Here is a 16,145-nt window from a genome sequence, read left to right on the forward strand (position 1 = left end):
ACCTTCTCGCCGGTAATCGTATCGCTCTCCTCTTCCTTCTCCTCTGCTCTCGCGTGCTGGGTTCCTCGCATCGGCTCTTGATTTGCATCGTTCTTGATTTGGCACATCAAAACGTTGCTGTTGATGGCATTCTCCCTGTGAATCGGTCATTGTTGAGCGATTTGCGATCGATTACGCTGGCCTTGTCGCCTAATCTTGTGATCTGGCAGGGTTGAGCGCGGTCTCTCGTGTCAGCCATGTCAAGGTGCTTCCCCTGCCCGTCACTGGGGTACGTGCAAAACCCAGTGACCGTGGCCAAGGTGGAGTCGACCGCTAAGGTTTGTTGAACCGTCAGATTTACACACGCACATGTCAAATCATTTGTTCTTACCTGTTGGTTTGATAGAATTTGTGGGTTGTTCGTGTGTGATCTGGGTATCGTACATGCCGAGAAGCTAACCCTTGCGGTGGGTAGAAGACACTGAATCTTGTGTAGCTTTGATGTGCGGGGTTGGTATGATTGATTGAAAACTTTTAGTGACAATCACAAATTCAGATCGGCTTCTAATCTTGGTTGAATGGTTATGTTTTAAATAACAAAAAACCTAGAAAAACAAAATTGACTTGGCAGACGCACGTTGCATTTCTAAAATTATGTATCCTGAAATTGCTTTGCTCAGAAAGATCCATTATGACTTGGTGTAGCCATATTGGAAGCTCTTGCTGCTGGTCTTAGATTGCATGGCTAATTATGGTTCTAGAACCGAATTTATTTGGATTTTGGAGATGAGATAATCAATTGTAGTGACCAAATTTGATTTGGAAATTTGTGGTTGGAAGATTTTTTGTAGATAAAATGGAGTGGCTGCAATATCATAATGCACTATGTAAGTTCTTTTGAAACGGATTGTGTTACCAGGACCAACAATTGTGTTTCTTAGCTTTGATCACTTTCCTAAAGTCCTGACAAATGGTTTACAACATTCTATACTTTCTTTTGGCTTGCAATACTTGAAAACTGAAATTACTCCAATATGATTGCTTTTCATTGGCTATACTCACATGTTTCTTAGCTTCTGTTTATCCGCATTTGGATGAGTCATGGACTCACCTCACCTGTTGATTGAGATTGCTTTGGAAATAGAAATATGGTAAACATTTTGTGGGTTTGATCAATGTCCGGACTTGATCATTTTGTTTGGTAAACATTCTGTTATGAGATGTAGTAGGGATACAAATAACTAAAGAACCACATTTTAAAGTGCTGAACAAGTAAGGATGAGCAGTCAGCTACTCCCTCTGGTCAGAAATAATTGACATTCCAACCGTAACCTACTTCGTTAATTGAAGTGCAACCACTGGTCGGAACATCATGTATTAAAAACCAGAGGGAGTAGTATACCAGAGGAATAGAGCAAGATCCATTTTCTTCCCAATTGTGAAACAGTGCCATTGATCTATTCAGATACAGTTCATCATCACATGAAGCATTTTTTCGACAAGGTTGTCCATACCATCTCCAAGCAATTTTTGAAGCCTCCCAATCCTAATCAAATGCATTTGAAAATAGAAATAGATACTAGATTTTATCCCTACTTCAAGGTGTTTACTTTAACACTTCTATCCTGATGTAGTTTTTTTTAAAATTTTAGAAAATTACATGAAGTTGCCAAATTGGGGTCACTGAATCTGTAGTGCCAAACTGGGGTCACTGAAGCTCCCAACAATTGGATGTCCATTGGCTATAACATATCCTCCATTATTTATGATTTTGATGTCATAGTTGCAAACATTATGTTATATGACTGTGTATTTGACCTCTGTTTATTAGTATATGCAAGTTAGTGGAACTTGGCTTTCAGAATATGCTGGTGCACTTTACAGAAAAGAGCTGCACATTAGCTTATAATTTTGCTTGCTTGGGTGTCTTTTATACACTGTGACAATTGTGCAGGGAAGCTATTCGTTACAATGAAAATGTTGGGCATATTTACTCAACAATAAATGATTTCCATTACAAGTCAGCTTTGAGCAACTGAAGCTGTGACTAAAATCAACCACATTTATTTACTAGCATCCTAGTTTTTTTGTGTAATGACAGATTAGCCTAGAGGTATATGGAAATATATTGTTGTCGTGTCTCAACTGGTTGTTTTGCATCGTTTGATGAACTTATGATAGTGATGATGAGTAACTCTTTGGTTAAGTTGTGATAAAGTTATGGTAGTGATGACGAGTAACTCTTTGATTTTGCATTCAGGTTTGTGCCATTTTGTTAATGAGATTAGGCGGTGCTTGGTAAGAATGAACATGATAAAGTTATGGCGTTGTTCATACACGACTTGTATGGTTGTTCATACACAACCTGTATGTTGCCATTTATGATAAAGTTATCGTGATGTTCATGCACGACTTGTATGGCTTTCTAGCAGGAAACATGTTCATGACCACAACATAGAAGATGATCATGTATGGTTGTCTTGTTCTGATCATGATATATGACATGTATGGCTGTATGGATGATCATGTATCCTGTATGACCCCTTAACAACCTGTATGGTTGTATAGATGATCAAAACTGAACTCCCTGCTTGACCAACCGATGTAGAGCAGAGCAGGCTAATCTGAAACGGGACCAGAGTGAGCTGCAAAGCAGAGCAGAGCAAAGCATGCACCTCCACTTCCACTACAAAATTCCTCCCTGAATAAACCGAACATATTATTCAAGATAGGGATTAGGAGGAATCAAGGGATTTAATTCCCATTGGGTTTGGATGACATAACAGGGATTCACTCGATCCCTCCATGAATAGGTTCCAATTGATGATTAAATCCCAAAGAACCGAACAAACCCTTATGATTTTTTCCCCTGATCCCCTACGGCAGTGTTGATTGTGGCTCTTGCTTGGCCTCCAACTTGGCTCTGGTTGTTCAATTGTGGCTCAACTATCCTTTAATCTGATGTAGCATCTCCCAAACCCTATCTATTTCATCTCCGTCACTGGCATCACCTAAACCCTAGCCTGGATACTACAAGCGAAATGGAGAAGAAGAGAATAAGGATTGCGGAACTGGTATGCGTCATGTAAGATTTGAAGCTAACCGAGCCACGATAGAGTATCTGTAGCCACGGTAGAGGCTAGGTGGACACCGCTAGGGTGGAATATGAAAGCCCGTGAAGGTTGCATGTTAGACGGTAAGATGTAGGTTGGTAAATGAAACCCCTTTGACTTGTAGGATTCTTTTCTTTCTTTCTTTTTTGCAATTTTGTAAGGAAAAAAATTGTGTGCTGCATGTTGCATGGCTACCATGACTCTACATGATTTATATATTCCGTTGTATACGTGCCACGTGACAACATTACTAAGATATATATTTTGCTTACACGTATAAATATTCTAGATACATAAGCTAAATATTTTGCTTTAGAAATTTCCACTGTGCTAAACATATTCATCTTTAATATCTTATCATGGCAAAATACTTACCTTATAAAGTTTCTCTTCACATAAATCATCACCATACAATTTTCAATAGTTCCTATTGAGTATGCATGAGCATGACGATTTTTTTAATATTATTTTTTTACAGAAATTTTATAAATAATATGGAAAATCATGAAATTTAAAAAGTATCACCTGTTCGAGCGACCGTTTAGCGAGAAACAAAAATATAAAAATTGTAGCGCAAAAAATAGAGTTTTCGCACTACGGTTGAGCGAATTTTTTTTGCAAGACCATATAGCGAAAATAGAAAAGTTTTTGTAGGACCATATCACGAGAATAGTTTTTGAAGGACCATTTGCGGGAAAAATAATTTTTGCTAGTCCGGATCATGAAAATTATAATTTTTGCTGAACCGTCCAACGAAAATTGTTATACAATCCACTCGTGACACCCCATGCCTCCTTCTTCTCTCTCTGTCGGTTGACGTATTCGACACTGTCACTGAGCGCATAGGGAGAAGAGAGGCCGATGTGCGGGGGGAGGAGAGAGGAGCAGGGAGAGGGAGGAGGCCGGTTGGGTGAGAAGAAGAGGGAGGAAGAAGAGCAGGGAGAAGAAGGAGAAGGAAGGAAGAAGGGGGAGGAGGAAGAAAAAGGAAGACAGAGGAAAAAGAGGAAGGTAAAAAAAAATCTTTGTAATTTTATTTTTAATTAAAAATTAGAAAGATTTAATTATAGATTAGAAATTATGTACTGTGCTTCATATGTATATATGTATGATTTAATTACGGATTAGAAAAAATGATGGTAGGTTATATTTTAGGTCACATAAAATTTTATTTTGAATATTAGGTTAAGAAAATAAATTATATATGTGTAGAATTATTAGATCTAATTTGCTAAGTTGGTCAAATTAAATACATGCAATTTCTTTAGAATTAAATATATGTAAATTTTGTTATTACTAATTAGTACAAAAATAACTTTATAATTAATTATATTATATCAAATTTAGGACTATAATTTTGGTTAGATTTAGGTAACAAAGATTATAATAGGTCACATTTTAGGGACAATAATTGAACGTTATGTAAGCAATTCTAAGTTAGTCACATTAGATAAATGTAATTTCTAATTAATAGGGAAAATAAGTTTGGTAATTTATTTGATATATTTTGTTAGGTTGCAGTTGTGTCAAATCCTATATAGACATAGAGTTTGCTATGGAAATAATCAAATCCGTAATGGTCTATCTGTTGTTGATCTGAGCAAATTTTCTGTTTACCATCCTTGAACACCCAAACCCTGAAGGTACAAGGATGAAGGAGATGAAAATGTGGTTCACCCAATATTTTTAATTGGACGCTGAGATTTATTCCGTTATGGTGCAATGCATGTGGAGTCGTACGTTATATCTAGTTTTTTTGGATTTAAAGCCGGTGTATCGGACAGATAAGTAGTTGAAATGGTGCAGGCGACGCCGGGCTGAGTTCAATATCCTAGTGCTAGCATTTTCAAGAGAAGTGTATGACAGCAGCAGTGCAATGACACCGGTAGAAGAAGATAATAGGCATGGGCATGCAATGTTGAGGGAAGAAGTTGAGAAAAGATAGATAACTGAACTAGATGATATTGTGCATAGGCAGGCGACAAAGGTTGAGGGTCAGGCTAACGCAGGGGAGAAAATTGTTGTTGAGCTTGAAAACGTGGATCGTAACGCAAGCCGTGAAGAAGAAGCTTTATTGCAATATGTAAATATGGGGGATGATGATGATGATGAAGGTGATAATTTCTCTAATACTGTCATCCTAGATGGCTAGATGAATGGAATCTAATTCTCATTGAGAGTATGGTTCAAGTACGGCTCACCTCAATTAGGTCTTCTCCAATCAGTCTGAAATGAAGGATGTAGTGGCACGGTGGGCAGTGACATCAAATAGAGAGGTGTTGGTTGCTGTCTTAAGCCTAGAAAAGTACAATGTTAAATGCAGAACTCCCGGATGGAACTTTTATATTCATACATACAAGCCTAAGCATTCGACCCATTGGGTAGCCTCTAGAGTAGTTCAACACAGTTGTAAGCTGCAAAACGTAGGTTGAAAGCATCACAACATCACTGCTACACTAGTTGCAAATAAATTGTTCATTGAGATTATTCAGAAGCGGGACATGGAATACTCGTTCATCCAACGAGCAATATTACTATAGTTCAAATATGAGATTACTTGTCAATAGGCTTGACGTGCGAAGCAGAAAGCATTAGAGAAACTCTAGGTAACAATGAAGCCTCTTATTGCAACCTACCTCATGTGTTTCCAGATGCCCAGACACGACCGCCACGAGCCTGATTGGTACACAACTTCCGCATAAGACCATCGCTGAGGAGGAGGAGGCAGGCGTTCTAGTGTCAGCATGCATGCCAAAGCGTGCTAGAGGTAGGGCCCAGGGTAGGGGCTAGGAAAGGGCAGGCGTAGTCTATTTTACTAGTATGATTAGTCAATGTATTTTGTTCAGGCTGCTACATGACTATTTATGTTGTTTAGCTTTTTATTTCATTAGTTCAAATTGTTGTTGCCCGATGAAAAAGGAACCACTCTGTGTTCCAATAATTGGCAGATCAGTCAGAGAAGATGCTATAGCGGGTGATTCATCACATCCATAGCATTGTCCGTTATAGCCAGCCTACACCTATAGCTTGGACATATCCTCGCTCCATGCAGTAAAATAATGAGGAAACACTCGTCCATAACATTATCCCTTTTGCTATAGTAACACACAATGAAAAGGAACTACTCCGTGTTACCAATCATCGGTGGCCTTGTCAAAGAAGATGCTCGAGCGCGTGAATCATGGCTTTAATAGGATGCACTCAGTCCATGCACCAACCCCTAACCAAATAACTCCATCCTGAACTATGGATAGATCACTCATTTCTTAGCTCTCTCAACTGCAATATCTTTCTCAGTTCCACCAAGCTCACCCAAGAAGTATTGAGGGACTTTCACCCCTCAGGGTGTCAAACCGCTAATGTGCTTCTATGGCGATCCTTATAGGCTTCGCGAGTTCTAGGATATCTCTTACACCTATAGCAGATGCTTCTTTATATGTGCCAACTACCAGTATGATCCATCTCGAAATGTATCATATGAGTACCCACTAGTATAGTGCTATAGATCACTCCTATATCACTTTACGTATGATTTCATGCACTATCTTACTAATCTTCCCTCTTATTTCATTTGTCCAGTCGCTTTCATCTCTATGTGACTTCATGGTATGATTGGAAATAGAGCAAAAATAAACATCAAAAGCGATGAGTCGACATGAACATGCAATGGAGGAGGAAAGCTTACGAACGCCACAATACGAGCAACAACATGAGAAACTACTGATGAAATGGTAAGAGGAAGAGCATATGAGGAAGGCCACGGAGGAGAATGACATGGCTCAAGCACGTGAAGCAGAGAGAGAAAGAAAGCAGGAGATGGCCTATCATGCTAAGATGTGGGAGGGGGTGATGCTCTGAGGAAGGGCAAATATCTTATGTGCACTCAATAAGGAGTATCTATTGTAACCAAGGCTATATTCACATGTTAGGTTTAGCATCGGTACACTATTAAATTAGTCTTTAGATGTATCGTACATGCCAATATTTTGTTGTCGTCATCTTTGTATGGTTAGGGTCTATTCGCGTTACGATAAAAAATCTTACGTCCCATGTAATATTCATCAGCGTATGTAACTTTCATACCGAGTTTGATGATAATTATGTTTTACAACTACTATTCATGATAAGAATTTTTTGCATACATAAAATAAAATTTAAATTAATTTTTGTTTTTACAAGATATTTTCACCTAATGAAAAAGCGACGCAATATTTTCACGGAACCGGATCGTAAATACCTATTTGCGCACTACCGTTTAGCAAAAATTTGTTTTTTCCATTTTTAGGATCACAAAAATATTTTCGCTGTTCCGTAGCACGAAAACTTCTATTTTCGCAGAACGGTCGCATGACTTTTATTATTTTCACTTTACCGTTTTTGCACAATGGTCACACGACGGGTAATATTTTTGAAACTTTTGTGATTTACTGTACTATTTCTGAAATTGCCGTACAAAAAACTAGTATTAAGAAAAGTTCTGAGCATGACGCACTACTCCAACATTGTCGTGTTGTTTCCTAGAAAAGACGTGCTGGAGTCCCATGCATGCATATAAGCACATCGAACCTGCATCGTGTGTTGTGCTCGCACACCACTAATATATGTGCCTTAACGCGCAGGTGTATTCGTTGCCGATGCAACGCGCTGTCCGTCCAAACGTCGATGTCTGAATCTACGTCGTCGCAGCCGCCGGGTGACCCAGCGGCGTACAATGAGGCCTACCTGGGCGCCTCCGGCGGAGGCGTCCGGTTCGCCCCGTTGGACCAGGAGCTCATCGCCGGGTACCTCCAGCGGAAGCTGCGCGACGTGCCGCTCCCCACTGCCAACGTCGAGATGAGCGACCAAGACGTCTACGCCGAGCACCCCAAGAATCTCGGTGAGTCGATGGCTAGCTTGACGCAGCTAATCGGATTGTTCTCATTTTGGGTCGGTTTTGCTCCTGTGCTTTTGCTTGTCAGCTTCGTTTACTTTTGCAGTGCGCGAGCTGGACAAGAGCTTCGAGGGCAGGCGTTACTTGTTCTCGCCGCGGTGCCGCATGCAAGTACCCAGGTGGGATGCGGCCGAGGCGGAGCACGGGCGACAAAGCGGGGCTCTGGAAGTCGGTGGGCGCCAGGCATGGTGCCGCGTCACAGGACGAGCGGCAGCAAGCGACTCCGGAAGCGGCGGATACTGCTACCGCGTCACAAGTCGCAACACCAGTGCCGGGTGATTTGGAAGAATTGGTTGGTGATCTCCGGATGAGCCGGGAACGCCTCAACGCTGACGCACTATGCAAATTCGACTTGGACGATCTCATCAGGACTACGTGGTAGACAAAAGAAGTTTCTTCCCTTTTGGTTTTTGTTTCTAGTTAGTAAATTGTTATCTCCTGGGCGATCTTCACCGTGAGAATAGTCCGTTTTGTCTTGTGAGGATGCTTCATAAACTTAATGTCAAGGGCAATTTTTTTTTAATCTAGGGCAGTTTTTTTTATTCATCTAAACATTGTCTTGTGAGGATGCTTCATACACTTAGGTTTTGGGAACCAAGTGAATACACAGAGGAAATAATTTTTCTACCGAAACCACTGCAGCTTCAAGCATATACCGGTAGTAATCCCAACATAGCCAAAACACATAAGACCGCACAATGTAGTAATGTGCAAACAGACAATAAAATACACATGGAATAGGTAACAATTACACGAACGAATGAGGAAATATAGTAAACAAGCTCAAATGTAAAAGTACTTCGACCGACAATTTTCAGAAACTTGGTCTCTGAAGTTCAAACACAAGTTGACCAAACAGTTCAACGAACGAAACACCAAACAACGAGCTCACATGTAAAAAAAATGTGTTCCAACGAAGACTTCCAAGTGAGCGACTTGTGGCAGCAACTGATGATTAAGAAGCCAGTTGGTTTTGGCTCCAAAAAGAGAACATTCCCTTGTACCTTGCAGGGGAAAACTGGCGCGACAGCAAGGCAAAAGGCTTCTCCTTGCAGCAGCTGGTAGCGCATTTAATTTGCTCCATGGCTTTGAGTATAGGAACGGCCTCTGGCAGTGCAGCACTTTCAGCTGGCACCAATGGAGATACCTTAGTAGATTCAAGAACTCCAGCGTCAGTTCTGCTGCCACTGCTGCTGCGGGCGCTGTACTCGTTACGATATTGAGGAACACTAGAGCCAGTTCTGCTGCTGATGCAGCTACTGGAACTGCGGTAAGAATGGTTCCTATCTTTTTTGTTGCTACTGCTGCTGCTGTGTCGAGAATGCTTCTTGTCCTTTTTGCTGCCATTGGTACTGCGGCTGCTGCTGCTGCTGCTGCTGCTGCTCTTGGAGGGCTTGTATTTGTAGTGGCCCTTCCTTGAACTCATCTGGTGCCCCCTCACAGTGTGCGAGTCAGAAGTAACAGGAGGATCATATACATCAGGGGCCCATGAAACGCTCAACTTTGTGATGATTCCCTGCTTTGCACGGGTTCCTTTAATCGCAGAAACCAAGGTTGGAGTGCCCTGCGTGTAAAAATAATGGAAAATAAGTTTGGCCCGTGCTTTTACTTTTTTGACACAATCAGCAGATACAATATGGAACTTAAAAACCTAAGAGGTGCAGGTTCGAATAAACAAGACTCTAATCCGGCTGGCGACTATACTGAATTAAGAAGTTATAGTAGCAATAAGAGAAGTGGGTGAACAGCGCACCATCCAGATATAATTCCCACAAATATTAAACTTCACAAAAATGGCATCAACACCATCAACTTTTCCAAAAAGACAAGCAGCCATACCAACTACCATATAATGTGTGATGAGGAGCAGCAGAAATAACAGTAATTACATCTATATTGTTCTTCAATTATCAAAGATACTAAAGCACATGCAGCAATAAGACAAGAGCTAGCATCTGTGTCTAAATTAAGTCCCTAATTATAGCGAAAGCTTTTGTGACTAAAAACAGAGCTACATAGCTACCAGTAATATGGTATTAAAATAATAAGAATATGGTGCAATTGTGCAACTATTGGACTACAAATATATGCATAGAATGAAAGAATCTATACTTAACTAAAATTAGAAACTTACACTTGAAGAATCTCCATCATCTTGTTTACCAATTGATGATTCAGATGCATCACCACTAGGGAAGGCAGGAGATATGACCAATTCAGTGTCAACCGCTAGCTCATCAGTTGAATCAGAATCCAGAGAAAGAAGCAGGTCATCATCTTCATTAGAATCTTCACCCAGATCTGGACCATCATCATCATAGACATGCATCACTTCGGCAAGAGCTGCTTCGGTTTCCTTGACAACCAAGTCATCTTGCCCACAAGCTACTTTAGCTTCAAGATCTTTACAGCAGGCACAGCTGTGCTCGCAACCTGGATTTTCACAGGTGCTGTGGCAGAGAAATGAGCTGCTGCTAACACCTTTGGCACTAAAGTCCGCCAGAGGTTCACCCATCCACAAGCTTAATCCCGAATTCTGAAGAGAAGTTTCTGTTGAAAAGGAGAACGGGCATAAGTAATAGTCAATGTATGCAGTTACAACAAAATTACTGGATACAGTTTTGAAGACTAATATATAGAAATAGGTGCACAACCATGTACATGCACATATGTTGATTATATTTCAACTTTCAAGAATATTAATTCATTCAACCTGGGGAACAGTATGAGAACATATGCAGATTAATGAACCTAGTATTAGACTCTTTTTATTTTTGTCAGATAGTTAAGCAAAATAGATGTTACAACCCACGGGAAAGTATATATGACCGTTTATGAGGTGTCTGGATCACATAGTACGATGATCTCCTACAATATGCCTTAGACATTAAAATTCAAAACCTATTTCCTTGATCGTTATCTAAATGATCCATGGCGCCGAATAGGAATGTTTCGGTAACAAAAAATGAAAGGTAAAGTGAAATCAATACCTATTTTCTCGTAGCAACGACAATCACCACGTCTAACACCCCAAATTGCTTTCTTTCGAACCTGCAGATCGAACCCAGAGACCAAACTCTGACAACCCGAGATCCAGCACCAACCTCTCACAACCAAACAAGCCTCAGACTGAGCACAACCAGATCGAACCAGAAGCCTCAAACAACGCGAGGTAAGGACCGAAGGGCGTGTGCGACGAGGGGAAGGCAAACGTCAAAGACAATTACTACTACAATTACTACTAAAATTACTACTAAAACGATGCTTGAGGCGGTGGGAGCAGGGGAAGGACGAGTTCCCGGAGGCGATGGCGGCTGCCGCGCGGAGGCTGGCGAACGCGGCGAGCACCGCAGGCATCGTATCCTCGCCGGGCGCCCGCAACGCTTATGCCTCGAGATCCAACTCGGCGGATCCCGGCGACCACGATCGGAGGCGACGACGGCGAAAGGGGTGACGACGGCGAGAGGGTCCCCGAGGTTACGAAGCTTTGCGCATGGATCGGATCACGGCTCCGCTTGGATCAATTCGGCTCGGAGAAGAAGACGACGACGACGAAGGCGAAGGATTGGGGAACTGGATCGGGACGAGGAGAACGCGGAGCGAGAGCGCGAGGTGCGGATTGGCTATTGGAGCGGCGAAAGGCGTGGGTCGGTGGGTCTTGTAAGTACCAATTTTATCTCCCTGACGGGTAGGGCAGGACCGGTGGGTCCCAGTACGCGGTGAGATTGGCACTGGGACTCGGAACCGGACAAACGGGGCAGCTTTTATAGGCGGGATTTGGATGACAGGTGGGGTAACCGCGCGTCGGCCTTCGGGTCAAAGGGGCGCGCGCGCGGGGCGGCGGGAGGGTGCGGCACGGAAGGCGTGCCACGTCGGCCGGGCAGTTCAGATGGGAGAGGAGGAGCCGTCTTCGTCTTCGGTTGTGGTCCAAGCACGCTGGTGATGAGCTGCAGTTGGAATCGACGCGCACGGTTATCCCTTGCTTCAGATCTTTCCCCGTCCGATTTGGTTGGGCATGCTGGAAATCCGTAGAGTTCAAGTCCTCGTCTCAAACTCGTGAATAACGCATGAAACGTTTTGGTTCGCATTCCTACTTGCTGCTGGAGCATCTCGTGAAAGAAAATTGTAGGAACAGTTGCAAACTTGAGGGCTGTTTTGGAACGCGGGATAGAAAAAAAATGTAGAAATAAGCAAAACGCAAAATTTGAGATGTCACGTTTTCTGAATTCTATAGGAATTAAAAACATATGAATAGAAAAGAGAAGCCTATAGGAATTTTCTTAGTTTCCTTCCAGATGAAGGTGTAATGCCAAAAGTTTGACCGCCACGAGCAATACGAGTGGAGCAAGTGTCGCGGGAGCACGAAATCATTTTCTGCTAGGATTCTTTCCAAAAGATTTGACCACATTCTTGTTTTCCTGTGAAACTGATGCATAGAAAAGGATTCCATATGATTATTTCCTTTCCATTCCTATGTTCCAAAGAGTCCTCATAGGAAAAAAATCCTTAGAAAGTAAATCCTATAAAACTCCTATGAAAATCCTTCAATCCAAAGACACCCTCAGTGTCTTAAACAAAAGCAAAATATCCTGTGGGGTTTCTTCTCGCAATGGTTGGTTGGGAATTGGGATATGCTTAACACCAGCTTTTGGCCTTTTGTACAGATCCAGTAATACAAACAGTAATTCACTTGTATAAGCAGAAGAGCAGATCAAACGGGAGAGATGGAAAAGTTTCTTTTCATTTTTTAAGTAATGGAAAATAGACAAGTTGCGATGCTAAACAGTTGCGTACAAGTTAATATTCAACTGAACGAATAAAGTCAAATCTGGCAAGCTTCTGCTATAGCCCACAACTTCGCGAAGGATAAGCATCGACGCCAGACTATTCTGCCATAGAATAGTCGGCGTCTTTCTGCGATAGAATTAGCTGGCCGGTGGACGGTGTACAGCATATGTGAACAAGATTCTTTCAGCAACATGGAACGACCGAAGGTGCTTCCTATCATAGCATCATCGCCGCGCCTGGCAAGGACGAACGCCCCGGCCATAGTGTACACATGCACAAGCAAACGACCGCACGCAGAAGCTTTGCCGTGCTGTCCGAATCTGCAAATACATCAGCACCCGCCTTTCCCCGAGATGAATGCATTATCTCTTCTGCGTCGCAGGTTTTGTTATCTGTGCAAGATAGAATAAAGAAGCTGACATTGTTGCACACCAAATTTCAGAAAATAGGTGTTATATGTATTCATCCTTATCAGTTATCAAGTTTAATGATGGTAACGCTGAATTACATATACATAAAAACAGACAAATAGAAGCGTGTGTCAGGCACAATTATACTCTATAATGAAAGTAAAATGAGTTGATAATAAATTGAGCGAGCACACTATGCAATCAACCTTATCCATGTAACAAGAAAAAATAAGAGTTATTCTTTCGTACCTTGAGGCAAAGGAGGACCTGAAGACAAGCAGTAGCCTTACTTTAGTTTCTTCCTCTTTGCATGCGGTTCTTTGGCAATTGCGCCTGTATGACTATTCCGCAGCGGATGATATTTTGCTCGTTCCAATGTTTCCTCATACTCACTCAACTTCTGCTTCTCCTTGTTCTGACAACAGTAATAAAAACGCAACTATAGTAAGGCTAACCTTTTCACCCCCTCCCCCCCCCCCCCCCAAAAAAAGGAAAACCAATGATCACATACATAAATATTCTTAGATGTTGCTATTTGTTGCTTACAAACTTTCAGTTCCATGTTTAGATCACTAAGACGGGAATCAACATGAACTGTGCATTGCTGAACCAACTGCTTCTGACGCCCACGAACAACTTGCGGTTGCCATACATTTAATGCAACAGAAGCTCTCCTGTAGACATTTCAGAAAACAATTAGTTATACAATCAGAATACACCAATGATAAAGGCATGAGAATAATGAAAAATGACTACAGGAGCCTGTTTTAATTCTCTCCCAGCCTCCAAGCCAACAATGCTAGAACACAAGTCTGACGATACACTAATGAAAGATGAACTAATCATTGACCATGAAATGGAAGACTGTCTACTCCGCAATATAGTGTCTCCATAATGATCATCCATGATCCAATGACTGTTTTACGAGGTTTGAGTTTTTCTCTTTACAAGGCAGGGTTGAAGCACTAGCCAACGAAGGAACAATGCCAAAAAGGAGCTCAACTGGATCCAGCCTGTGGCTGGATGGTAAGAGGAGCAATTATATTGTCGGCATCCTGAGTTTGAATCCTAGGATTGACTCTAAGGTGCCCGCCACCTATCTTTAAAGGATGCCGGAGCTCCAGGCCATTTTTTTTTCCAAGAGGAAGAGAGAAAGAATAAGCTCAATACATCTAAGAGGTGGCGAAGAGGATAGAATCACAACCTACAATGCCCGGTATGACTCTGTTTGGCTGAAGAACATATGTTCCTTGATGTTTCAATCAACTAGTTTTAGGCATCCTCTTTTTCTAATTGTGTGCCGCGGTGCTTGGGCTGCTTTTGCTTTTCTGTTCATGAACACAAAGACCAGACCTGAGTGTTGGTGGATAAGCTACAATCTCCTTTGTGAGCCTGTTTCAATGCTTCCCTAAATAAAAGGATTAATGACCATAGATCATAGATAGGAGCTAACCAGAGTTTTACTATAACGGTTCAAAAGATGCCTAGCAGGTGCAGCTGTTTTTTTGCAGAACATTTGAGGCAAGAGAACAATCTCAGCCAAGAGCAAATTATGGAAGCAGTTGCCATGAGCAAAAATTCGCCAATTTAATGACCATGCAGCAATACACAGCTGCTGGACATTGGTGCAAGACGCTGATCCTGTAATGAGTGGAATACTAGAGGTCTTTAAATAAATAAATTGGGTGGATGGGACAAACAGCAGAAAAACATTAGATGACCTAACCGGCGGTATGAGTGATCTGAAAGAATAATCTTGGCCTAGCTCTTGCCGCCTTGCGTAAACAAGCAGCTCAATATATCATGGAAGCAACTGTTTGAGCAATATTTGTGCTCCCGTATCGAGTAGCACAACACAACTGGTTAGCTATGAGCCTATGAGCAAATCCACACACACACTATATTTAAAACTGATTCAATGCTCTCTAGCTCGGACAGTTCCTTATTGGTGGTAAATTGGTATTTCTACTTTCTAATCACACTACAATTTAGAGCGTCCATAACACATACAACACAGGAAAGAAAAACTATAATTTAGGAAGCAGAAAATTAAATCTTAGGAGAATACAGTGATAGCGTTTCACATAAGAAAAGTGATTGACATGAAATGATGAAACCTATCAAACCGACCTGACCCTCTCGAGGTTGTCCAACTCCTGCGCGGCGGCCTTCATCCTATCCCCCTCCGCCCGCATCGATTCCTCCAGCTCCGCTAGCCGCCTCCTGCACGCAAGCACCCGCGCCTCCGCCTCAAACACCACCCGCCGCCTCGCCTCCGCCATCCGCACCTTGTGCCTCTCGAACCTGCAGCAGAGAGCATCAGTCGAGCACACCCGCCCACGCAAGACGAACAAAAACGATGTAGGGGAAGGGGGGAGGGGAAATTACTTGGTTTTGTACTGGGATTTGGGGTGGACCTGCTGCTGCTGCTGGGAGGAGGAAGAGGAGGAGGAGGGTTGGGATTGGGAGGGGAAGTCGCGGGAGAGGAGCACCGACCAGAGGGAGGAGTGGAGGGAGAGGCGGTGGAGGCGGCGGGAGGTGATGGCGAGGCAGCAGAGGTCGCGGAACCCCAGCGCGGACGACGCGGCACCCAGCTCCAGGACGCGCGCCCACAGCTCGTCCGGGAGATCCGACGCCGACATGCCCGGCTTGGGTCGGGGGCGCACGAGCACGTCCGCGACGCCAAGGCGGCCGGCCGCGCGGGAGAGAGTTATGCCGTTGCGCAAGCGCAGCCGCCGCTCCTCTTCTCCTGCGGTTGTGGTGGGTCCAGCCTTCGTCGGCGGACTAGAAGAACCATGAAGGCACGGCGCGGCCGAATCGGTCCCTGCCACTGGGCCCGCCTACGAGTGCTTGGACTTTGGACGGTTGTCTATGACAACTTCCCATTTGGACCTGCAGATCTCCGATTAGCCTGACCTCAGCAAACCA

At 42.9% G+C, this 16,145-nt stretch overlaps 3 protein-coding genes and 1 long non-coding RNA gene across 5 annotated transcripts; 1 reads left to right on the forward strand and 3 right to left on the reverse strand.

The window, feature by feature from the left end:
• Positions 1 to 7,745: 7,745 nt before the first annotated feature.
• LOC133907376 (uncharacterized) lies at positions 7,746 to 8,298 on the forward strand. Its single transcript, XM_062349413.1, has 2 exons — positions 7,746 to 7,965; positions 8,066 to 8,298. Exons 1-2 carry the CDS (start codon positions 7,752 to 7,754, stop codon positions 8,296 to 8,298), a joined length of 447 nt encoding a protein of 148 aa, XP_062205397.1. The 5' UTR covers positions 7,746 to 7,751.
• A 425-nt stretch (positions 8,299 to 8,723) lies between these two features.
• LOC133908988 (uncharacterized serine-rich protein C1E8.05-like) lies at positions 8,724 to 11,674 on the reverse strand. The gene is made up of 3 exons (XM_062351243.1): positions 11,010 to 11,674; positions 10,154 to 10,569; positions 8,724 to 9,583 (listed from the first exon to the last, which is right to left on the reverse strand). Exons 2-3 carry the CDS (start codon positions 10,532 to 10,534, stop codon positions 8,975 to 8,977), a joined length of 990 nt encoding a protein of 329 aa, XP_062207227.1. The 5' UTR covers positions 10,535 to 10,569; positions 11,010 to 11,674; the 3' UTR covers positions 8,724 to 8,974.
• A 1,067-nt stretch (positions 11,675 to 12,741) lies between these two features.
• On the reverse strand, positions 12,742 to 16,139 carry LOC133908989 (F-box protein SKIP24-like). 2 transcript variants are annotated; one of them, XM_062351244.1, is made up of 5 exons: positions 15,606 to 16,122; positions 15,348 to 15,521; positions 13,729 to 13,891; positions 13,467 to 13,632; positions 12,742 to 13,199 (listed from the first exon to the last, which is right to left on the reverse strand). In XM_062351244.1, exons 1-4 carry the CDS (start codon positions 15,857 to 15,859, stop codon positions 13,504 to 13,506), a joined length of 720 nt encoding a protein of 239 aa, XP_062207228.1. In that variant the 5' UTR covers positions 15,860 to 16,122; the 3' UTR covers positions 12,742 to 13,199; positions 13,467 to 13,503. The 2 variants fall into 2 exon arrangements, with proteins under 2 accessions (XP_062207228.1, XP_062207229.1); XM_062351245.1 differs by lacking the exon at positions 12,742 to 13,199 and having other exon boundaries at positions 13,493 to 13,632; positions 13,764 to 13,891; positions 15,606 to 16,139.
• On the reverse strand, positions 14,671 to 15,341 carry LOC133908990 (uncharacterized). The gene is made up of 2 exons (XR_009908283.1): positions 14,944 to 15,341; positions 14,671 to 14,858 (listed from the first exon to the last, which is right to left on the reverse strand). It is a non-coding gene; the product is annotated as an uncharacterized LOC133908990 (long non-coding RNA).
• Positions 16,140 to 16,145: the final 6 nt, after the last annotated feature.

Source organism: Phragmites australis, chromosome 2 (genome assembly GCF_958298935.1).
Source record: "Phragmites australis chromosome 2, lpPhrAust1.1, whole genome shotgun sequence".
Taxonomy (NCBI): domain Eukaryota; kingdom Viridiplantae; phylum Streptophyta; class Magnoliopsida; order Poales; family Poaceae; genus Phragmites; species Phragmites australis.